Here is a 24,562-nt window from a genome sequence, read left to right as displayed (position 1 = left end):
GCAAACAGCAAAACCAGGAACTAAAAGTCACAGGGTTAAAAACCAAATATACACCAATGTACTCTATTAATTGTTGCAGAAGACTGAATACTTCAATAAAGTAAAATACTGTGACTAAATATTGTAATTGTCTTTCCTTTAACAATAAAATGTATTTCAAACGTTAACCTACCTTATAACAAATAACTCTTTACTCTTGTTAATAGTTATTTCCTTAGAGAAATATTAAACTATCATATAAGTAAAAGTACCATGGCTACAGTGATAGCTTTATTTACAAGGATGCATACTACTCTAATGTTATACATTTTTATCACCAACTTCTCAATCAAACATACAAATAAGTAGAAAATATATGAAAATGAGATAAATTGTGGTATATATACAAAATAGAATCTTACTCAGCCATAAAGAATAATAATTTAATGACATATACTGGTAAACGGTTGAATCATGCTAAGTGAAATAAGCCAATCCCAACAAAAAACAAAGGTCAAATATTCTCTCTGCTATATGGTGGAAGCTAATACACAAGTAGGGAAGAAGGAAAGAATAGAAGTTCAGTGGATTAAACAAAGGGGAATGAAGGGAAGGGAGAGGGGATAAGAATAGGAAAGGTAGTGAAATGAGTCTGACATTAATTTCCTACTTGCATATATGAATACATCACAGTGAATGTAAATATTGTGTATATCCACAAGACTGGGATCCTAATTAGAAGATATAATCCATGTTTGTATAAATATGTCAAAATTGACTCAACTGTGATATATAACTAAAAAGAATAAATAAAAATAAACAAATAACTAAATACACAGAAAATGAGAATATCACAAAAAATGTCTTGAGACAAAAATAAAATTAGAAATGGCCATTCATAAATCATCTATCCACAGAAAGTTCAAGAAGAGAAGGCCTGGTATGTATTCAGCAGAGTCCTGAGAGAGTTAAAGGTCTCTCTGGTGCTGGTAAGATGGGCCTAAAAAAGTGGAAGCCTTAGGTTGAAGCTCAGTAGTACAGCGCTTGCCTAGCATGTGCAAGGCCCTGGGTTCGATCCTCAGCACCACATAAAGATAAATAAATAAAATAAAGATATTGTGTCCAACTAAAACTAAAAAATAAATATTAAAAAAATGGAAGCCAATCCATAACTTCGATGAAACCATCTGCTTTTCATCTGCTTGCACTTTCTACCAAAAAATACTTCAGTAGACTAAAGAGAAAATAGACCTCAGTATATTTTTCCAGGAGAAGCAGAAAAATCCCAGGAAAGGGGAAAAAAATATCAACCAACCTCCCTCTTCTCCCCATTTCTCAGTGACCCTAAAGGAAATAAATAATGCTTTTCTTCTCAGGGGGCTTAACCAATATGTATTTAATTCTTTTATACAAGTGCACTTGCCCCACCAAACCTGCTTAATCTACTCACCAAGTCCTTCAATTTTATTGAAAGGAGACAGAACCTAATAGATTAAAATACGTTAAATGCATTTGCCTGTTTAAGTTAGTATCAGAGATTTTCCTATGGGGCAGGGATTTTGAGGGTGGCAAACACAAGCAAATTAGTGCTAGAGTAGACGGTTCCCTCCCAAATCAGAGAGTTACAAGAAGGGATGGTAAAACACTGAATTCCTAATTTTTCCGAAATTCAGCTCTGACATTTTCGATGATTCACAAATGATTAAAGTATAATTAAGGATTTTTCTCCAATACACATTTAAAAAATATATTTAAGAGTGAAAATTGCCCTTTGAGACATATAAATCTCATTAACATGGCCATTTCTGATGTTTTTTTCTTTTATCATCCTGACTTCATTGTGAAGGAGATTTGATCCCAGAGAGCCCATTATTTCAAATGATCATTATGACATTATTGTTCTGCTATGTGCTTAAAAATAGGCTTAGATATATGGGAGAGCAGAATGAACCATAAAGTTACTCAGGGGCTGTTGGAATTAAGGCTATATCCAAGGCATTTCAATAAACAGGGCTTAGGTGAAATTCAATGGAAGCTGCAAAGATGTTGGGATTTCTTTTAGCTTGGGAGAATCCAGGAAAGTTTCAAGGTGAGGATGGTTTAACGACTGGACCAAGAAAGGTAGGTAAGACTTGAATATGTAGAATCGAGAAGGCTTCCGGGAGGAAAATGCATTGGGGACAAACTTAAATGCATTCTCAAGTATTCTAAGTCTTAGCAATGCTTTCTAGGCATTTCCAAGAGTCTTATCCCAACAACATACAATTTTTCATTCTACCTTGCATCCCTCAGCAACTCAAGTACATTCTTACATGACCTAACTTCTGGGATCAATCATTGTCATTGTTCCCTTGCATGAATCCTCAATTTCCTTGACCCTTTCTATACTGGCTTGGCAAAACTCCAACCATGGGTTTAATTAAATTATTTTCCTATTTCATACCTACACCATGCAGATGAACATGACTGGGTAAAATTACATAGTCATGTTAACTTATCTCTCTTAAATTTGTTACCTTAGCCAGTTACCATGGCACATGCCTGTAAATCCCAGTGGCTTCAGAGGCTGAGGCAGGAGGATGGAAAGTTCAAAGCCAATCTCAGAAACTTAATAAGGATTTAAGCAACTTTGTGAGACCCTGTCTCAAATTTAAAATGTTAAAAAAGGCTGGGGATGTTGCTCAGTGGTTAAGCACCCCTTGGTTCAATTCCCAGTGCCGGAAAAAAAATTGTTACTTCTTGTAATGACTCTTAAGACAGGAAGTTGTATTTCCCAGTTCCTTCACTTTCATGTCCTTCCATTTCATATTTCCTTTTTTCCTTGACATCTAACACTTTTTTTCTCATTTGTCCTCTTAGTGACATTACCTTCACTTTTACTGAAAAAAAAATGTTATCAAAAGAAAAAGTATGGGGATGGCATTGTGGCTCACTGGGAGAGCATTTTCCTAGCATGTGTGAAGCACTGGGTTCAATTCTCAGCACTACACAAAAATAATAAATAAACAAAATGAAGGTATTGTGTCCATCTACAACTAAAAAAAAATTTTAAAGAGAAAGTACAAGCTCCCATTCCCACATATATCCGCCTACTAGTATTTATACCTAAATTTTGCCTTACCTTCTTATTAATAGAGATAAATTTTGTGCCACCTCTGAGATTGACCCTTTCATTTATATAATGGATTTTACCCCCAGGAAATTATGCCAGAAATTTATTAATCTCCCATCCCAGAATTTTCCTCCTCTTTTGAATTATTCTCAATTGTATAAATGCATGCTGTTACTTGTTCTAAATAAAAACAAACAAACAAATAAATAAATAATGTTATGATGTATGAAGTATACCTCAATAAAGCTATTATTTAAAAAATTAAATTTGAACTAAAAAAAGGAATATTTCATCTCTTCTTAGCTCTTATCTTTCATATGAATTTTAGAATAACTTTGCCAGGCCTTTGAAGAATCCTGTGGGGATTTTTGGATTTTAATGAGTTTATACATTAGTTTAGGAAGAAAATTATGTTTTCATTACTTTATCATTTCCTATTCATAAATTTTGTACATATCTGTTTTTACTTATATTTTCTGTTATGTCCTTCAACAAAGTTTCATATTTTTCCATGTATATATCTTTTTATCTAAATTTATTCCTAGGTATTTTTGTTGGGAAGTGGAATATCATCTTTTTAACACTTATTTTTCTCTGATTGAGTAATGCAATTGATGTTTGCACATTATTTTTGTATTCTGTAACTTTGACTAACTTTTTTGGGGGGTGGGTACTTGGGATTTTACTCAAGGGTGCTTTACCACTGAGCTACACCCATAGTCTTTTTTATTTTTTTGAATCGGTGTTTTGCTAAGTTGCTGAGGGTTTCACTAAGTTGCTGAGGCTGGTCTTGAACTTGGAATCCTCCTGCCTCAGCCTCCCAAGTCACAGGACATACACCTGTCCACCAATGCACTCAGTTGTAATTTTGATTAAATATTAATAGCTTGGGGCTGGGGATGTGGCTCAAGCGGTAGCGAGCTCGCCTGACATGTGTGCAGCCCAGGTTTGATCCTCAGCACCACATACAAACAAAGATGTTGTGTCTGCCGAAAACCAAAAAATAAATATTAAAATTCTCTCTCTCTCTCTCTTTAAAAAAATATTAATAGCTTGAACCATTTCTGTTGTAGACATTATCTGTGTAGCCTGTCAACATTTATTATTATTGACTGTGTTAGTTTTCTGTCACTGTGACAAAATACCTGAGATGATCCTAAAGAGAGGAAAGGTTTATTGTGGTTTATAGTTTAAGTCCATAATCTGTTTGCCTCCATTGCCTTTGGGCCCATGGCAACCAAAAAAGTAGAGAAGATGAGGGGAGGGGAGAGGGGGGGGGAAGGAGGGGGAAGGAGAAGAAGAGAAGAAAAGAGGAGAGAAGACAGATCATGGTTTTAATATTCCCTACAAGGGCATATTCCCATAGGAACACTTGCAGTTACAGCCCACCTCTTAAAGGTTCTGCTACCTTCCAAATGTGCTATGGGCGAAGGACCAAACCTTTAACATACGGGCCTTTGGAGGATACATAGAAGCCATAGTACCTGCTATATGTAAACAAAGGTTTGTTCATTTCATTTTAAGTTTCTCTTCTTTTTGTCCCTTTCTTTTGCCAAGGACATCCAGAGCCATGTTAAATAGATTTAGTAACAGAAGGCTTCCTTTCAATAGTCTTCTCAAAATAAATGCTTCTGATATTTTATTAATTGTGAAGTTTGTGCTCTGGTATGTAGATACACATAAAAGGAAAAAAACTGGTACTAGGGATTGAACCCAGGGGCCCTTTACCACTGAGCCATATCCCCAGCCCTTTTTATTTTTTTTTAATTTTGAGATGGGCTGTCACTAAATTGCTTAGTGCCTTGCTAAATTGCTGAGGCTGGCTTTGAACTTGTGATTTTCTTACCTCAGGCTCCCAAATCGCTGGGATTACAGGTGTGTGCCACCATACCAGGCCTCAGTTTTCAAATTTATCTTCCTGTTTCCTTATTTAGATCTGTATTTACCCTTTAATTCACCATTTCTCAAACTGCAGGAGTTCTGAGACAAGAGTTTCTACAGTTACATCTGTTTGAGAAATGCAGTGTCAAATGAAATAAAATAGTTTACTTCTAGAACTTCATTATTCTTATGTGCACTGTGAATCTCCGAAAAAAAAAAAAGAAAGAAAGAAATACAGCTTGTAATATCATTCCTAATTGATTGGAACTAATTGAAATTAATTATGGAGCCTGGCACAGTGGCGGATGCCTGTAATCCCAGCAATTTGGGAGGCTGAGGTAGGAGGATCTCGAGTTCAAAGCCAGTCTCAGAAACTTAGTGAGGCACTTAGCAACTCAGAAAGACCCTGTCTCTAAATAAAATATTTTTAAAAGGGCTGGGGAGATGGCTCAGTGGTTCAGTGCCCCTGGGTTCAATTCCCAGTATCAAAAACAAAACAAAAAATAAAAATAAAAAAGCAGAAAAAAGTTAATTATGGAATTTTTTGCACTGACCAACTAATAACAGCTTATGTGACCTAGTTCTTTAATCTTCAGATAGAATCATCCAGTCTTTTACTATGCTTTTCTGATGGAAAACTTGTTATATGCTGTCTCATTGCTAGACTGTAAACTCTTTGAAGGTGGATACTTCTTTTTTGAAACATTACCTGATTTTATGTATGTGTAGAGACCCTGGGGTTCTGCCTCTCTCTTGAGTCTTGGAAGGGGCACACTGGATACCACCCAGAAGTTCATGCATGGCAGGCTTGAGCTATTCAATCTAATTCAGACTTCAGGATCTTTTTGTTACATCTCAATTATACTACTTGTGAATTTAGGAGCTAGGTACTGCTGGAGCTTAAAAGATGAGTAAGACCTAGTTATGCTTTCCATCAGCATTTATCAGTGGTGGAGATCAGACAAGTGCATGAATGATTCAAACAACACACAATGAGTTCAAAAGAAAACAAGAGGTACAGAGCACATTTGGAGGACAAAGAAACAACTGGGCAGGTGAGGGAGAGGAACAATTGGGAAGATTAAGAAAAAAATCTCATGGAGGATATATTATTTGGGAAAGACCTTAAAGATTTAAAAAATGTAGACTTTTTTTAGGGTAGGGTATTTGGAAGAGTAGAATTACAGATGGAGGGCATAGCATAAGTAAGGCATGGATGTAGGAATAAGTAAGCAAGTTCAAGTAGCTCTGTTTTGCAGGAACATTTGGAATATATGGAATGAGTTATAGATGACCATTGCATAAATAATAAAAATAGGAAGAGGAACTTGAATGCCAATTTGGCTTTATATTGATGCTGCTGTCCTCAGAGAGCCACGATAAAAGTTTCTTAATGGAAGGGTGATATGGGGACAACTTGCTTCTTTCCCACCTCTTTCCTTTGCCTCTGTCCAACACAGAGCTATTCCCTTTGCCTCTGTCCAACACAGTAATATATCAAAACTTCAGCCAATAAATCAAACTTCCTGTCTCCTGATCTACCTATGGAGATATTTTTGGAAAGCTGTCCAAAAATACTATAGAAACTAGGATATTAGAATCTAGTATAATGTGCCTGAATCTTTGTATAACATGCCTGAAACCAGGGTGTTGAGGAGAGGGTGTCTTGGAGGAGAACGTGTTTAGATGAAGAGTACAGATGAGAGTTCTTAGGTGGATTTAACAATAGTACCGAGGGGAATTATGCTTTCAGGTGTCAAAAAGGAAACCAGTAAGAAAAAACAACAGATGGATGTATATGGCAAATTCCAACTAGTGAGCCAGGAGAAAAAAAACTGTAGCTAGTAAGCGGTTGTGAAAAGGTGAGTGAACTCCAAACAACTGGAGGGTTAGTTCGAGGCCACCCACCAGCCTTTAAAAGCGCTATCCCTCCTGGGGTTATGTTTTAAGAACTTCTAGTAGAGTTGAGATGGGCCTAGGGAAGCTGTGTTTGATGATCTTAATGTTTCTGTGACCTGGACTTTTAGGTCATCAGAGTAAACGGGTTGGGGGAGGAAAGTACCTTTGGCATTGAAAGTGCCTGAATGTCTGGGCAAGCTGGTCCCTGCTGGGAATCAATAAAAGAGGCAGAGCAATGGTTCCAGGAGGTTTTTTTCCCCCTCACTGCTTCTAAGACCCGGTTCTACTTAGGCTTTGTCAGCAAAGTCCAGGTCCGGGGGTCCACTAGAGGACAAGGACGCCTCCGGATGGGCCTCTCTTAACCCCTAGGGCCGCAGGATTTGGCGCGCCCCCGCTTCCTCGCTCCATAGGGCCCGGCAGGCTCGGGCGGCAGGGTGGAGCTGCCGCAGTCCGCCAGACTGCTGCGGGCGCTCACTTCGCTCTTGGCCTGGTAGGTGCGCCTGTGTCGCCGGCGCCCGGGGAAGGCAGGCCTTGCAGGAGGGAGACGCCCGCCATGCCCGGCCCGCAGCTCCCCTCCTCGGCTTCCCGCCCGCCGCCCCCGCGGAACGACCAGCCGCAGCCCCTGTGAGGAGGAAGAGGCGGCGGCGGCGGCGGCGGCGGCAGAGGAGGCACCGCCCCCTTGGCAGCTCCCCGACCTGGCGGCCTCGGCAGGACCCATGGCGGACTCCTCGCCCGCGTTGTCCCTGCGGGAAGGCGGCCCCCGCGCGCCGCGGCCCTTAGCCCCCTCGCCGCCGCCGCGCTCGCGTTCCGGCTCGGAGTCCGAGGAGGCCGAGCTGTCGGTGAGCCTGGCCCGCACCAAGACCCGCTCGTACGGCAGCACCGCCAGCGTGCGGGCGCCGCTGGGCGCCGGCGTCATCGAGCGCCTGGTGGAGCACCGGGTCCGCGCCGACGACACGCTGCAGGGCATCGCGCTCAAGTACGGAGTCACGGTGAGCAGGGCGCGCCGCCGCGGCCCGGGCTGGCGGCTCCGGGGCGGGGGAGGGGGACGGGAGGACTCGGGTGTGGAGACGGCAGCCAGCCGTCCCCGCGCGGCTCGGCCCCAAGCACTCGCCTGGCGCGCGCTGCTGGCTGCAGCGATGGTCGCCCAAGCCGGTCCTGCAGCCAGAGGGGCGGGCTGCCAGTGCTCCCTCCCCAGGTAGCTGCCTCCAGTTCCCAGCGCCCTGCCCAGACTCTGAACAGATCAGTTGCGTGAGGAAGATCAAAGAGGACCAGGGCTTTGGTATCACCGGCAGCCACCTTCACCCGATTTGCTCTCGCCATCTCACTGCTATATATTTACTCAAAGCCGCACTGAGGTGGATTCTGTTCTCCTTGTAAACAAGCTCTATGATGAGTCAGGAAGGGTACAGTTGTGCCCTTTGTATGGTACTGGTTCTATCGATTATGCTTCTTTATTTAGAAGTGAAATTACACCCCTGGGCTCACTGGCAACCGTGAATGTGACACCTGTGGAGAGAGCTGTGTTTATTACAAATTTATGTGTGTGCGTCTTGGGTATATTGCATTACACCTCTGGGAAGAACATGGAAACCTGAGGGAACAAATTGTTTCATTAAAATTACTTATAATTAACTCTGAGCTATGTGATGGCCTTTTTACATTTGAGTTGAGTATCAGTTTTCAGTGTTCTTTCCTGAAGCACCTTAGACAGCAGTGAGAAGAAATGTGATCATATTTTTCTCTTGAAGTGAAACTCCGACTCATTGCCAAGGATGGAAGTAATCTGTTTTGCATATTTAAGCAGGTATATGTTTACCATTAGGTCTCTCTGTCAATTTAACATTTTTTAAATTAATTAACTTATTTTCATTGAGTTTATATGACAGCAATACGTATTTTGATTCATTGTACACAATTGCAGCACAACTTTAAATTTTTCTGGTTGTACACCGTGTAGTATCACACCATATGTGCAGTCATACATGTATCTAGGGTAATGATGCCCGTCTCATTCCATCATCTTTCCTGTGCCGTTGCATCCTTCCCATCCATCCCTCCCCTTTGCCCAATCAAAGTTCCTCCATTTTTCCCAAGCACCCCCACCCCTATTATGGATCAGCAAGCACTAATCAGAGAGAACATTCTGCCTTTGGTTTTTTGGGATTGGCTTACTTCACTTAGCATGATATTCTCCAGTTCCATCCATGTACCTGCAAATGCCATGATTTTATTCTCTTTTAATGCCGAGTAATATTCCATTGTGTATATATACCACAGGTCCTTTACCCATTGATCTATTGAAAGGCATCTAGGTTGCTTCCACAATTTAGCTATTGTGAATTGAGCTGCTATGAACATTGATGTGGCTGCCTCACTGAAGTATGCTATTTTTAAGTGCTTTGGGTATAGATGGAAGAGTGGGATAGCTGGGTCAAATGGTGGTTCCATTCCAAGTTTTCTAAGGAATCTCCATACTGCTTTCCAGACTGGTTGCACTAATTTGCAGTCCCACCAGCAATGTATGAGTATGCCTTTTTCCCCACATCCTCACCAACATTTTTTGTTGTCTGTATTCTTGATAACTGCTATTCTGACTGGTGTGAGATGAAATCTTAGAGTAGTTTCCATTTGCATTTCTCTAATTAGAATAGATGTTGAATATTTTTTCATATATTTGTTGATTGTATATCTTCTTCTGAGAAGTATCTGTTCAGCTCCTTAGTCCATTTATTGATTGGGTTGTTTAGTTTTTTAGTGTTAAGTTTTTTGAATTCTTTATATATCCTAGAGATTAGTGCTCTGATGTGTATGGCTAAAATTTGCTCCCAAAATGTAGGCTCTCTGTTCACCTCACTGGTGGTTTCTTTTGCTGAGAAGAAGATTTTTAGTTTGAGTCCATCCCATTTATTAATTCTTGATTTTATTTCTTGTGCTTTAGGAGTCTTGTTAAGGAAGTCGGGGCCTAATCTGATGTGATGAAGATTTGGTCTTACTTTTTCCTCTATTAATCGAAGGCTGTCTGGACTAATTCCTACGTCCTTGATCCACTTTGAGTTGAGTTTTCATTTTGAGAGCAGGATCCTTGCTGTGCAGTCATATACTGACATGCCATGGAGAACCCCTATTCTGACCTCTTGGGAGTTATCTAAATTGAACATAGACCTATAGTTCTCCATGTATCAGTGGGGCCTGGTTTGGGTCAGAGCCAGAGAAAAGCCCAGTTGGAAAATACCCATAGCTACTCTTTGTTAATTCTTGCTATGTGTCAGGCATTGCATTTGTCCTATTGCATCTTGATTTTATTTAACTCTCACAATAAGCCTAGCACATAGGTGGAATGAATCTTTTTACAGAAGAGAAGAAGTTAAGAGGTAAGGATCTTTTCCCAGTATGATTTTTATTGAGATCAGCTTGAATTAACACAATGATAAAGGATTTGCTTTTCTCTAGATATTACTTCTGATATCTACTCTTATCTAGAGGTCTCTCAGCATCTTGGTTACTGAAGGAGGAAAGTCTTTTTTATTTGGTTTCTGTACATCTTTCCTATCAGGCTAGGGTGCCTACAGCTAGGAATTTTTATGATATCCAGGAGTGTTATTTCCTATGTTTTCTTCCCATGGTGATCTCCCATTACCCACAGGCCTTAGTGGTTTCTCTTGAGTTACTTAGGGCTCCCAAACAGCTGATCACTGTAGTTCTGTACCTTTGATCAAATACTTCCTAATCCATGTTTTGTCCAATATAAATCCTATTACTTATAACCTTATTACTCCCTTCCATTTGAGTGTAAATCAGATTTTTCATTGCTTTTATAAAGACTTTTGATTATAAGATGTAACTCAGGTATGATGAATTGGGAAATATAGTCTGCGGTCACAAATAGTCCTTTACAATGTTTTTCAATTTTAGCACTATTGATTATATGGACTTTGTTGTTGGAGTCTGTCCTGTGCATTGTAGGATATTTAGCAGTATCTCTGCCCTTTACCCACTGGAGGCAGGTAGCACACCCCTCTCCTCATTCAGACATTGCCAAACATTCCTTTGGAGGCAAACTCACGCCTGGTTGAGAACCACTGGTTTTTCCATATATATGTATTTCATTACCTTGGGCTCTGATCTGTAGTTGATGAAGTTTTTGGAGACTTCTCTACTGGTTGTATAGAACCAGTAAACATAATAATACCATACAGTGAAGTAATATTCTTGTTTAATTAATACCTGAGTATATTAATTGGATTTACTTAATGGTAAATGAGATTTTAGGTAGAAGCTTAAAGGTAGAAATGTTTTCTGTTTTTTTTTTTTTTCTTCTCTTAACTGAACAGAAAGAAGTTGAATGAGTTTAATTTTCTAATATTCACTGCCAGGATCATCTACAACATATTCAAATTGTTGTTTAAAAGACTCAGTGACGAGATGTTGGGGACCAAGGGGCCCACAGTAGTGAACCTGGAAATTAAGAGTCAATTCAGGCAAACAGTTGACCTTAACATTCCATGTGTAGCATGAGAGAGCACAGCTCTGCAGCTTAGAGGAGCAGGAACTCTCAGGCAAGCCTGACTACTGAGGGCAGCTCTTCAGCCACCCAGCTGGGTCACAGGCAGGACTTCAGTCCCTTGGTGGGGAAACTGGGTAAAAGTCAGTAGTGCTCTTTGTACAGGAAGCTTCCCAGAACAGAGACTCTGACAAGGGGTGAACACGGAGACTTGATTGCCTTCCCTGGTTTCCAAGGGGAACAAGTTGGAAGCTGGGTATCCAAAGTGATATTCAAAAGCTGGAAGCCAAATACATCTCAGGATATGGGGGTAGACCAGTGTTCCTTCAGCTGGCCTGGGTGGGAGAGGAGTGTGCTGGGGCAGACTGAAAATGAAGAGTCCAGCTGAACTCAGACCTTTGGGATCAGAATATCCAGAAAAGGCATCTATGAATCTCTGATTTTTTTAGAAGTATGGCCTCTTTGCTTATTCCCAAAGCCTTGTCCCTTCTTGGGCTCTTTGTACTTGCTATTCCATATGACTGGAATGTTTTTTTCCAGATAGCTGAAGAGCTGGCTGAGTGCAGGAGCCGCTGCATGGGTGTGACCTATGCAGTTACATAAGGCCCCATGCTTAGAAGGGGTTGTTACTTGATTTAATGCTCAGTTGTGTCTTAAAATCTTTCATTTGTAAACAAAGGCCCCACATTTTCATTTTCCACTGGGCTCTGGGCAGTGATCTAGCTGGTCCTGGTTTTGTGACCTGCTCTCTTATTGCCTTCAAAACTTTGCTTAAGTATTTCCTCTGTGGGATCTTGCTTGACCATTCTATGTCAGATTGCAACCCTCTTTCACACTGGCATTTTCCCTGACTTGTTTTCCTAACAGTATTTATCATTCATCCAATTATTCTTTTTTTCTTTTTCCAGTTCCACCTTTCTGGTGAGACATTCGTGAACAAATAAAAATCCGTGCCCTCATGGAACTTATATTTTAGTCAGTTAAGACAGTAAGTAAACAAAGTATGCTATATGTCAGATATTGATGAACAAAATAAAAAAAAAATCAAGGAGAGGATAGGGAGGACCATTGGAGGTGGTTGCAAGTTAAAATGGGATGACCAGGGAAGGCTTTACAGAGGAGGAAAGGGAGGGAGCCATGCAGATATATGGTGAAGAACATTCTAGGCAGAAGGAATAGCCAGTGGTGCAAAGGCCCTGAGGTGGGAGCATGATTGATAACTTCCCAGGAAGAGTATGGCTGGTGTTTAGAATGCCATTGAGAATAGTTGGACAAGATTACTTAAAGCCTTGAAAGCGGTTTTAAGGGATTAAGCGCTTTATCTCTCATTGGGGACCCATTGACAGTAGTGGTGGTGGGGTTTGAGCAGAAGAGTGACATGATCTTACTTATGCATTAAAAGGATCACTCTAGCTTCTGTTTTGAGAATGAGCTATAGGAAGGCTGTGCCAAGGCAGAGACCACATAGGGAAGCTTTTGCATGTGATGCAAGTGAAAGAACACAGTAGTTTGGACCAAAGCAAAGAAAGGAGGTAGTGAAAAGTGGCTGGATTTTGGATGACTTGCTGATATGCTAGAAAAGTTCTGCTTATTTGTTTACTATTCGGTTTGAATATCTCTGCCCTGGGAATGCACCTGAGGACCCAGGAGGCTCCGTTATAGGAAAAAAGAGTATGGAGGTTTAAGGACCTGGCCAGGCTGACACTGATGGATCCCAGTTTTTCTGTCAGTGACTTGGAAAATATTTTTATGATGTTTTCCCATCACCCCTTTTAAAATAATTAATACTTACTAATAAATGGTGTTCATTGTTTCTTTCCCACTTTTATTGGGCCTCTTTGTTTGAGGCCCTGTACTAGATGCTGGGGCTACATGTTCTCTTTTCATTTATAGTGAATTTATCAGCTAACTCCTTTCTATCTTGTAACTGCTTGAGAAGCAAGGAGCTTGTCTGTTTCATCTTTTACTTTTCTTTTTTTGGTACTGGAGATTGAACCCAGGGGCATTTTAGCACTAAGTTAAACTCCCAGCCCTTTGTTTTGAGAAGGGGGTTTCACTAAGTTGCTGAGGCTGACCTTGAACCTATGATCCTCCTGCTTCAGCCTCCCTAGTCACTGGGATTGCAGGCATGTGCCACTGCTCCTGGCTTGTCTGATGTATCTTTATATCCTCCAGGCCTGGTGCATAGCACCTGGTGGGTCCACAGGGACCTAATCCACAAGAAAGCCTGACTGGTATGAAATTGTAAGTCCTACAGTTGAGCAGGTCCTGGAAGACCAGGGCCCAGGTAAGGCTGAGTGAGGAGGTGCCGCCTGCTGGAGCTATGAACTGTACGAGGTAGTTTGAAGCACATTCTGAAATCTATGGGAGGCTGCTGCCCTTGCTAGTGTTGGCTCTTGGTTTCATCTCCTCCCATAGCTGTGGGTCTTCACACTGAACTACACATAGGTTTAGGTTCGGACATTTTTTTTTTTTTTTTTTTTTTTATCAGAGTAGTAAGCATTTGAAGAAGTGGGTCTGGGTAACTGAAACTATTTGGGTCAGGTTGAGAAACTGTTAAATACAGTTCAAACCTCAGACATAAACTTGCTGGGGCTGGAATTTCCCTAGTGTTTTTTTTTTTTTTTTTTTTAATATTTACTGAGACTAACAGGCCCCTTCCTTAACCCTGTATTCTAGATTTAGCCATCACTGTCTCTGCTATCCTCGCTCCTCCCAGTTGGATTCAAGCCTCTGCAGGAAGTTGACCAGCTCTAGGTTGCCACTGGGAACTTTTTGTTTGGAAACCCTGGAGAAACCTCCAGAGAACAGCATAGAAACTGAAAGTGAAAAGGAGGCAGCCAAGTGCACCTATTATTTGTATAAACTTTGTCTTTTTACTTCCTCCAGGGAACTTGCCTCTTTTCTTAGCTCCAGAGGCCCCCCTCATCCCCAGTACCCTCGGTGACCTTCTGTCCAGTTTTATTCCTAGGGTCTTCTCTTCCTTTTCCAGTTAGCTTCTTGGCCAAGTTGTTGCTTAACATTTACCCACATAAAAGTTATCTTGCTGATTAAAAAAAAAAAAGTGAAATGATTGTCATTTTAGAGAGAATAAGCACTGTGAGTTAGAAGCAGAAGGGTATGTAAATCTGCAGTTTTATAAATACTGTGGACAAATAATACTTCAGTCTGCTGCTGGTAGAGATTGTTGACCCTTGCTGGACATAGTGCCACTTATAGTGAGAAGTATGGTAAAATAGCCTGAAATTTGGGGTGCTAGTAGAGTGAGTTCTCACATACTTAAAAAAAAAATTCACAACAACTTGGGAGGCTGAGGCAGGAGAATCACAAGTTTGAGGCCAGCCTTGGCAACTTAGTAAGACCCTGTCTCAAAATAAAAATTTTAAAAATGCCTGGGGATGTAGCTCAGTGATAAATAAACCATTCATGGGTTCAACTCCCAGTACCAGAAAACAAAACCAAAAGCCAAAAAATAAAAACAACAATCCTCCGGAGCTCAAAGGTATAATTACACACCACAAAATCCACCCTGGTTTAAGTATACAGTTCAATGATTTTTTGTAATTTACACAGTTGTGCAACCATCACCAGGGCCCATTCTACTCTTTGTTCTTTAGGCCCAGGAAACCACTGATCTACTTTTTAGTTTGTAAGTTACCTTTTTTGGAAATTTCCTGTAAGTGGGTTTTCATTTACTCTTCTGAGAGTGTGGAGAAGAAAAATACATCTTTTTTTTTCCCCATGAGCACATGGCAATGGAGGGGTCTGATTGCCACCAACACCTGGAACATAACATGAGACAGGTGTGGAGGTGAATCTTGAGAGAATCATTTAGTATTTAAATCTGTTTCTATTAAATAATAATCAAATGATAGTTGTATACATATGTAAAATTGTCCTGAAAATATTTTCAGAAGGGCTTGTCTCTTTTAAGAAATGGAGAAGAAGCAAAGAGGTTTTGAATATTACCTTCACTGTTCAAGAGGTGAGCTGATGATGGTGGACCTAGTGCCTTTTGTAAGGGTTCTTGACCATCCCCCAGAGCTCCTGAGGAGCTTATTCCTCTTTTGGGAATAAGCATTGTGAATTCCCTCCTAAATAATTTCACCTTTACAAAATGTATTTATGGGAGTCACTTTAAAAGGTTATTTTTAAGTTATTGATAGCACTTGTCTACTTTATTTCACCATGATTGACCAGGGCCATCCGGTTAGTTCTTCCTTTAGTTCTATAACCTGTTTCTTAGTGAGCAAAGAGTGAATTTTATTTCACTGAGTCACACTATTCAACCCTGATTAGGAGAGAATGAAGTGAAAGCATTTGATTGCCGTACTTCCGTCCTAAGAAACAGAAAGTAGTTCTGTCATTTGCAAAAGGTTGTACTTTCTATTCTCAGGCTTAAGTGGCTCTTAGGAAATGTTGTGAGGTGGGCAGGTGGGAAGGCTGTGGAGTTTTCCAGCCCTTCCTTGGATTGGATAATGGCTTTTCTTAGTTTCATGTGGATCCAATTTCCAGAACAGGAAACCTAACCTATGTTCCAACAGAAAAATAAAACATTCCAAACAAAACGTCTTTCACTGTTTTAGATTACCCACGGTTCTCATATGAGCCTCAGTGCTTACTTCCATAGCTGGACTTTCTGTTTCCACCAGTGCTTCTTTCTTGCCAACCCATTTTCTGCACAGTTGCAAAGTGATCTTTAACTGTAATCAAATCATGTCATTCTCTTCATTCATCTTCCAGTGGCTTCTCATCACATTCAAAATAAATTCCAAATTCTTTACCTAAGCCTGAAGTTGGCTTATTACTCCCTACATTTCACCACACAGTTTGGGGTGTTGCTGCTGCTCTTTCTGGATGGAATCCTGGGTGTGTTTTGTTTTGTTTTTTTTTAAACCAGGGATTGAATGCGGGGGCACTTAACCACTGAGCCACATCCCCAGCCCTTTTTTGTATTTTATTTAGAGACAGGGTCTTGCTGAGTTGCTTAGGACCTTGATAAGTTGCTGAGGCTGGCTTTGAACTCGTGATCCTTCTGCCTCAGCCTCCCAAGTTTCTAGGATTATAGGTGGAATCGTGGGTATTTGTGTCTGTCCCCCCCTCCCTGGCTTTTTGCATAGCTATTTCTTGCCTTGACATTACTATAGGTAACAGAATTTGGAGCCTATGCTCTTGGTCTAAGTTATTGTAAAGTTCAGATAAAATTCTTTACTTTTTAAAAATGTTTTGTTGGAGATATGTTATTCATGTTGGCTGGTTTATATGCAATCTTTATATATTCTAATTTTGGGAGAGATTTTAAAAAGTTTAATGGGAGAAAATTCCTATCCTCCTCCTTCTCATTAGCTAAATATTTGTTAACAAAGATTTGCCCTTACCTGTTGCTTTCTTACTTTTACCCAAATATAATCATGATAGTTACTAACATTTTTTAGTGCTTCCTCTCTGTCATGTATTGTTCTAAATATTTTACATAAACCAATTCTTTTAATCCTCATAGCAGTCATATTGTATGAGAGGAACTATTCCTTTTATTACTTTACAGGTAAGAGAACAGATGTAGAGAATGGTAAGTAAGTGGAAAAACCAGAATGTGAACCCAGAAAGTGGCTTGTGTGTCTAACTACTAACTTAAACTCATTTACCTGTTTCACCTTCTGACTCAGATCTAATCTGTCTGTAGATTGGTTCCCATCTTGATGCTAACTACATCTGGATATCCCTAATTTACTGGTATTGAACCCAGGGCTTTGGGTATGTCAGGCAATTACTCTACCACAGAGCTACACCCCCAACCTTTTTTTATTTTACTTGAGACAGAATCTCACTGAGTTGTCTAGGCTGACCTTGAATTTGTGATCCTCTTGCTTTAGCTGGGATTATAGGCATGGAGTACCATGCCCATCCCATCAATGAATACCTTAAATGCTTACTGATCATTCTGAGTGAAAACACAGTCCCTGATGCCAGAAAGCTCAGGACTAGTTACAAGGCAATTCTGTAGTGAATCACTTGCACAGTAGTGCACAGAAGAGCCTGGAGAGCCCTGTTCTTCACTGCCTGTAGTCTCTCTGACTGCACCCAGGCCCCCACTCAGTCACCTTGTCTTGTGCTCAGTATCCTTGGTCCCTGGCTGGACTTTAATGGCCTGTGTTGTTCTGCATGATGGATGTTATCAGTCAGGGTCCTAGCTGGATAGAGAGAGCATACTCAGAGGACATGGCAACTTGGGAATTCACAGACTTTCATGAAGGGACCTTTATAGAGTATGAACAGGGTGAAGGGAACCAACAAGGGGTAGTGAGGAACTCAGACACAGCCACAGCAGGAAGACATCCATCCTAGGCCTGAAGTACCAAGGGAAATCCAGTCTTCCCTTGGTGGAGGGGTGGAGTCTGGGATGAGGGACTGCCTGATAAAAAATTAAGGCCATTGAAGAATGAAACCACCAGAATTATGGTGTCTTCTTTAGTTAACCAACTAACATTTCAAGAATATGGAGGCTTGGGAAATGTAGTTCTTAAAAGGTCTTCTCCCCCACCCCCTTAGTTGGGCTTGGTGGCACACATGCCTGCAATTGCAATGACTTGGGAGGCTGAGGCAGGAGGATTGCAAGTTCAAGGCCAGCCACAGCAACTTAGTGAGGCCCTAAACAACTTAGTGAAACCCTGTCTCAACAAATGAAAAGGCCTGGGGATGTGGCTCAGTGGTGTGCCCCTGGGTTCAATCCCATGTATCCCCCTCAATTAAGAAAGGTTAGCCCCCAGGGTTCAGAACAGGCTCAAGGAGAGATGGGAATGGATGGAGAGGTGAGGATAGGTTTAAAAGGAAAATAACCATCACAATAGATAATACCACTTCTCATTTAATTTTTTTTTAACTTGGAATTAGTACTTCAACATTTCGTTTTATTTGGCTGGAGGCAATTCAAACCATAATACAAAGTGTATAATACTTATCAATATCATTTAATTTTAATTAATTAAAAAGCCACCTGTATGCAAAATCAAAGATTTTCTGCTATTCTATAAAATTGAAGGAATCAGGAGTTGGTAAACCTTTACTATAGTTTCATGTGTCAGGAAATGTGTTCTTCTGTTTGTTTTTTCCCCCTCCAACCGTGTATACATGTGAAAATCATTCTTAGCTTGTGTGCTATACAAAAGTAGGTGATGGGCCAGATTTGGTTCCTGGGCAGTAATTTACCAGCCCTTGTTATAGATGTCAGTCTTTTTTTTTTTTTTTATACTGGGGATTGAATTCAGTGGTACTGTCTCTGAGTTACATCCCCAACAATTTTTTATTTTATTTTGAGACAGGATCTTGCAAAGTGTTGACGTTATTTAACACTCTCCAATCTAAACCTAAGCAAGACCAGAGATACTTGGAAATTTTAATTTTTTCTCTAAAATGGACCTGCTCATGACTTTGGTCTCTTTCTTGCCGTTTGCCATCTCCTGCACCTACCACACAAAGGACCATCCTTTCTCTGTTCTTTTGTAGTCTCTTTTAAAAGAGAAACAAACAAACAAAAGCTTTGAAGGTACTATTTGCATGGATTCAGCTTATCATGGGAAAGCAGGAGGAACAGGATTAATTTCTTTGACTGTTGTGTCTTCAGGCTCTTAGAAGTAGAAACATAATTCTTTTTTTTGCTACTCAGAATCAGTTTAGTATTAAATGCTCCCATAATTTGATTCCATTAATCATTCACTTTTATCCAGACATAGGGACTTTAGAGTCAGACAGAACTTCCAGTTCAGACATTGATAGAGCTGTATGCACGTGCTCAAATCAATTAATCATCTCTTGTGTGCTTGAATTTCTTCATTGGAAAACGGAGAATAGAAAGTACCATCCACTGCCACTCCTAACATCTATCTAATATGTGTAGAACATATGTAATACTTTTGTACATATTCTCTCCATATGTATATGTGTTATATCGACACACACACACACACGTATCCACACATAAGTTACATCACGAGAAAGAGAGGTACAAATGAGATGCTGGAGTGTGTGTGGAATGCCTGGCGTGGTGCAGGTCCTCAGGCTGGTCAGCTGAAGTCTATAGACACATTATAATACAGTGTGATGAACATAAGCACAGACATTTCTCCAACAAGCTCAGATACAGCCTAGTTTGAGTTTTGAGCTCACCAGCATTGTGGACTCCGGCAGGCCACTTACCTCTCTTTCCTAATTTATGAAGAGGAGCTGATAATATTAATATTTAGATTGTTTTGAAGTTTAAATGAGATAACTTGTGTAAATTCTCTTCCCCCCTCACCCTTCTTTTTCACATCTGTGGTTTGAGGGAGGCATCCACTAACTATGAAAGAATTATAGGTTAGAAAAATCTGTATTGCCAACTGCAGTGGCACATGCCTGTAATCCCAGCTGCTGGGGAGGCTGAGGCAGGAGGATTGCAAGTTCAAGGCTAGCCTCAGCAATTTAGCAAGACTCTAACTCAAATTGAAAATTAAAAAAGACTGTGGTGTAGTTAAGTGGGAAAGGCCCCTGGGCTCCATTCCCTGGAGTCCTCCCTACCCCCCAAAAAACCAAAAAAACTTTCAAAACAACAACATATCTATATTAAATACTAGATTACATTATAAACATATATTAAATTCTAGCTTCTTCATCTGCCAGTTATATGATGATTCTTTCATACATAATATCTTTTAAGCCTACTGTCTTCTGTTTATAAAGTGGATCTTCACATACCCATTCCATGTGGGCAAAAGAATGAGATACTGCATGTAAAATGCCCCCATCACCTTTCTTTACCCATGTCTACCCATTTTCAAGTCCTACTTGAAGTCAAAAGAGTCAAAATCAGAATCCACCTTCTCTGTGAGACTGACCGTAGCTCTAGCCTATATCATTCTTCCAAATCTGGTTGTACTGATGCCTCTACTACCTCCTGTATCTGTTAATTCACCAAGCACAATTCTTGAGACATAGGAAGCTCTCCACAAGTAAGTAGCAATGATAGGAAACAGGTTTTAATACAGACAATGCAAATGTTAAAATAAGAATAAAATGCATTAAAAAATGCTTAAAATCCTATATTTTTTAACTTCAGAGACTTTGGGCCATCAATGCTAAAGACTGCCTTATAGCAGAAATAATATACTGGGGGAAAATGAGTTTCCTTTTTTAAGATTGGGAAACAGAATTTAATGACATCTCTCTTGATAACTAGAAGTATCTAGTATGTGGAGTGCCTGATGTGGTGCAGGTCCTCAGGCTGGTCAGCTGAAGTCTGTAGATGTACTATAATACAGTGTGATAAATGTAAGCACAGATGTTTCTCCAACAAGTTCAGATGCAGCATAGTTCGACCAAACTATGGGGTGACCAAACTCAAGTGAGGACTCGAATCAGAGAAGGCATTGTACATACATTGCTCATGAATTTAGCAAGACTTTATCAGAGAAGAGTCAGTTGAAGAGTCAATGTTGCTCAGCATTGTATAGTAAATCCTCCTCCTGGACTTGGTTATATGTAACTCTGTGTTTCATTTTTTTTTATATTTTAGATGGAACAGATTAAAAGGGCCAATAAACTGTTTACCAATGATTGTATATTTCTGAAGAAAACTTTGAACATCCCAGTTATATCAGAGAAGCCTTTGTTGTTTAATGGACTTAACTCCGTTGATTCTCCAGAAAATGAAACTGTTGATAGCAGTTTTTCACATGAAGAGGAGCCTGTGGTGGGTGGGGAAGACCTCCCTCCTCCCAGTCCTCAGGAATCTGAGATTCAGCCTGTGCAGCCTGAGGAAGTGTCAGCCAGAGATTTCCTTCAAAGACTTGATTTGCAGATTAAATTATCAACACAGGCAGCCAAGAAACTAAAAGAAGAAAGCAGGTAAAAATTCCCTGGTAAAAAATGTCAGAGGCTGATTAAATTACTCTTAAGATGTCCTTGCTTTACATTTTAATTCTAGAAAGACATTTCTAATGTATGAAGTGCAAAGAGAGCTACAGATAAAGCCTTAATGCTTAAGGCTTTATCTGTTACAAATGCTTTTGTCTCTGTTATTTATTATAAAAAAATTGCTTCTTTGCTTTAATAACATTAATGTCCAGCTAGTAATTCTGGATAGCATCTTGTTGACTGTTCAAAGGAAGCAGTGCCATAAAGAAAACTTGGACAATACCGACCTTTATAAAATTTGTCAAAAACATTGTCTCTTATTTGTTGGCAAGTGTTTCCTACATAAGATTTCCTGTGAAATCTTTTTTTTAAATATTTTTTTAGTTGTTAATGGACCTTTATTATTTTTAAAAATTTATTTATATGTGGTACTGAGGATTGAACCTAGTTGATAGCAGTTTTTCACATGAAGAGGAGCCTGTGGTGCCTCCCCCATGCTAGGCAAGCGCTGTACCACTGAGGCACAACCCCAGTCCTCCTATGAGTTTTTTTTACCTTGTTTAAAATTTGGTACTGGAGCAAACCTTTCTTTCTCCTCTAGAATTGGTTTCCTTCTGGCTTTAGGATTTTAAGAAAGTACAAGCTGTTATGTTTCTTTTTTCCCCCTGGATCCTGGGAAACTTACAAGTAAAATAGCCCGGTTTGACCTCTATGTAGTACTTCTATGGTTACTTTATTGGCTTCCTTTTCCTTTCCTTAGTCCTGATTTTTTAATCTCTACTTTATTCATCTTGTTATAAATATGCTGTTTGTTTTAGGTACCTCAGTTCCATTTGAGAAAGAAGTGGCATATAGAAAGCAAAAAGATATAAATATGAATATAATTTATATAAATGTAATATATTTAATAATTATATATCATTATTTGTTCCAATAACTGAGACACCAGTAAGACGGAGATAGTAAGGTATGCCTTAATTAATATTTGCTTTTCATGCCACTTTCAAGGTGTGCACAATACTCTTAAGTGGATACACTCTTATCCAGTAGGTATTAAGTTGTACCTTAACATATATATATATATATATATATATAATGTTTTAGATTTCTGATTATAATTTTAAATACTAACTTATGCTATATTTGTTGTTTTTTGTTTGTTTAGAGATGAAGAAAGTCCCTATGCAACGTCCCTCTATCACAGTTAGGTGATTAGTGGCATGATTCTAACCTGGATTAAGCAGTGGTTGGGCCATAAAGAATCTGGTGACTGAAGATCCAGAAGCATCCCTTTTGGATTCCCATAGCACTCATCTTAAAATCATGATTAAGTCTACCTACTGCAGTTGCACTGAAGTGGTTATTTCCCTCTGGCTTTCTATAATGTTCAGTTTTTATTATGGCATGATAGCAAAATTATATTCTGAAGCTTATTACTTTTGTAGGTGGTAATAGTTTTTAGACTAGCTTTTGTAAACACTGGTGGAGATAAGCATCAAAGACTTTATATATTTAAGCTGAAAACAGTGTTTAGCTCCTAATGAAATCCTAATTATGTGAAAAACACGGTGACTGTTTAAGTGATGCTGAATTTGCTGTGTGTTTATAACTTAAGTGCTATATACATATATATATTTCAATATGTATTACATATTCTGTATTAATACAAAGAACCAAATTTTGTCTGCTATTTTGTACAAATAAACTACAAAAGTCTGAGAAAATAAACTATGTTTTCACATATGAGTCTTCATTTTTTTTCAAAATGGGAAAAAATTAATTTTTAAATTATGTTTTGAAATGATGACAACTCCTCCCCCATCTTAATGGCTTTTGTTATTATAAATGCAATTTTTGAAAGAAATTTTGATGATCTAAAAGCAAATCAATTCTAGTTCCTAGCATCCTTTGCATTTTTGTTGACCTAATGTGATTCAGATATAATGAAAATACAGAATACAAATAAATAAATAATACCAAGTTCTGACACATTTCTGAATTCTAGTTCAGATTTTACTACCAAGTCATTTTATAGAGTGTTGTGTATGTAATCACTGTACAGTGTATTCCAATACATCACTATGTAATATATTCCACATTATTTGAATTTAGAGTTAGGTTTTTGTCTTATTTTTTTATACTACAGGTTATAGCAGTAAACTTCAAGCAATATACTATTTACAATTAAGTATGTTTTTGGTATCAATTTCTATTTAACCAGTAGATTAAGTCTTTATGCTTCCACAGCAGTTCTCTGTATTTACCGGTCATCACCATCCCTAAGCTCATCAGCTTTACCTAACAGGTGTTTGCTGTCTCTGGAGCAAAAGGAATTTTCATTATTTTTTTGTTTTTTGTACTGAGGATTTAAGCCAGAGGTGCTTTACCACTGAGCCACATCCCCAGCCCTTAGTTTTGAGACAGGGTCTTGCTGAGTTGCTTAGGGCCTCACTAAGTTGCTGAGGCTAGCCTGAATTTGAGATTTTTTGCTCCAGACTCCCAGGAATTACAGTTGTTTGCCACTGCACCCAGCCAAAAGGGACTTTTGTTGTCCCTTTCTTATTTTTTCTGTTATTTCCTTCTTCCCTGTTTTGTTCTATGGAACAGGAAACGTGTGCCTTTAGATGGCAGTGCAGCAGAGCTTGCAGAACCAGAACTGCATGTATCCAACCTGGAGGCTGATCAGGCAGACCATTGATGGGAAGCAGTAGCTGTCTGCTCTTTACTTGCTCATTTCTCGTTTATAACTTGACATGCATTATCCCCGCACCTTTTTTTCTTTTCTTCATGCTATTATAGCATCTTTGAAACAGGGTGCTCTATTGATCATGCTTTGCCATTTCCTTGTATCCACTACTACCTGAACTGTGGGGAGTTAGTTGGAAAAAGAGAAAGCTTAAAAAAAAAAGGGGGGGGGGGGAAACAAAAATGCCTGTAAAAAAGGCCCAAGCAAACCTCTGTGGAAGCCTAGGGACTTTTTAAAATGTAGTTATGATATTTAACATAAAATGTTCTGAAATTTAAGAGTAATCCAAAAGACAAATCCAAAGATACTATCCAAAACATATAAACTCAAATTTGAAATTAAGACCACAATCTTGAATTTTTTTCATTATTTTATTTTTGCCTCTTTTAGCAATTTCCTATGGAAATTCTGTCATATCAAGTTCCTAATAACTTTGTGGCCACAGCTGAGCTGTACAGGTCTAGAGTACTTTAGTCCCTACCTTGGTATAGAATCACTATGAAAGAGTGGACAGAGACAAGAAACCTGGCCTTTAACCATGTTCTGTTAAGGTCCA

The 24,562-nt window shown here is 39.4% G+C and overlaps 1 protein-coding gene across 1 annotated transcript; it reads left to right on the top strand.

The window, feature by feature from the left end:
* The first annotated feature begins 7,158 nt into the window (after positions 1 to 7,158).
* Lysmd2 (LysM domain containing 2) lies at positions 7,159 to 23,001 on the top strand. The gene is made up of 3 exons (XM_046461930.2): positions 7,159 to 7,860; positions 20,920 to 21,251; positions 22,426 to 23,001. Exons 1-3 carry the CDS (start codon positions 7,588 to 7,590, stop codon positions 22,466 to 22,468), a joined length of 648 nt encoding a protein of 215 aa, XP_046317886.1. The 5' UTR covers positions 7,159 to 7,587; the 3' UTR covers positions 22,469 to 23,001.
* Positions 23,002 to 24,562: the final 1,561 nt, after the last annotated feature.

Source organism: Marmota monax, unplaced genomic scaffold (genome assembly GCF_021218885.2).
Source record: "Marmota monax isolate L192 unplaced genomic scaffold, Marmota_monax_Labrador192_F-V1.1 WCK01_AAM20220418_F8-fsc00001, whole genome shotgun sequence".
NCBI lineage: Eukaryota > Metazoa > Chordata > Mammalia > Rodentia > Sciuridae > Marmota > Marmota monax.
Note: the sequence above shows the minus strand (reverse complement) of the source record. Positions and strands in the feature narration are given on the sequence as shown.

Excerpts from the sequence above, each read along its gene's own strand:
- Lysmd2 (XM_046461930.2), top strand. The coding sequence starts at position 7,588 with ATGGCGGACTCCTCGCCCGCGTTGTCCCTGCGGGAAGGCGGCCCCCGC. Across the intron at positions 7,861-20,919 it reads CGCTCAAGTACGGAGTCACG|ATGGAACAGATTAAAAGGGC; the intron begins GTGAGCAGGGCG and ends TTTATATTTTAG. Across the intron at positions 21,252-22,425 it reads AAACTAAAAGAAGAAAGCAG|AGATGAAGAAAGTCCCTATG; the intron begins GTAAAAATTCCC and ends TTGTTTGTTTAG.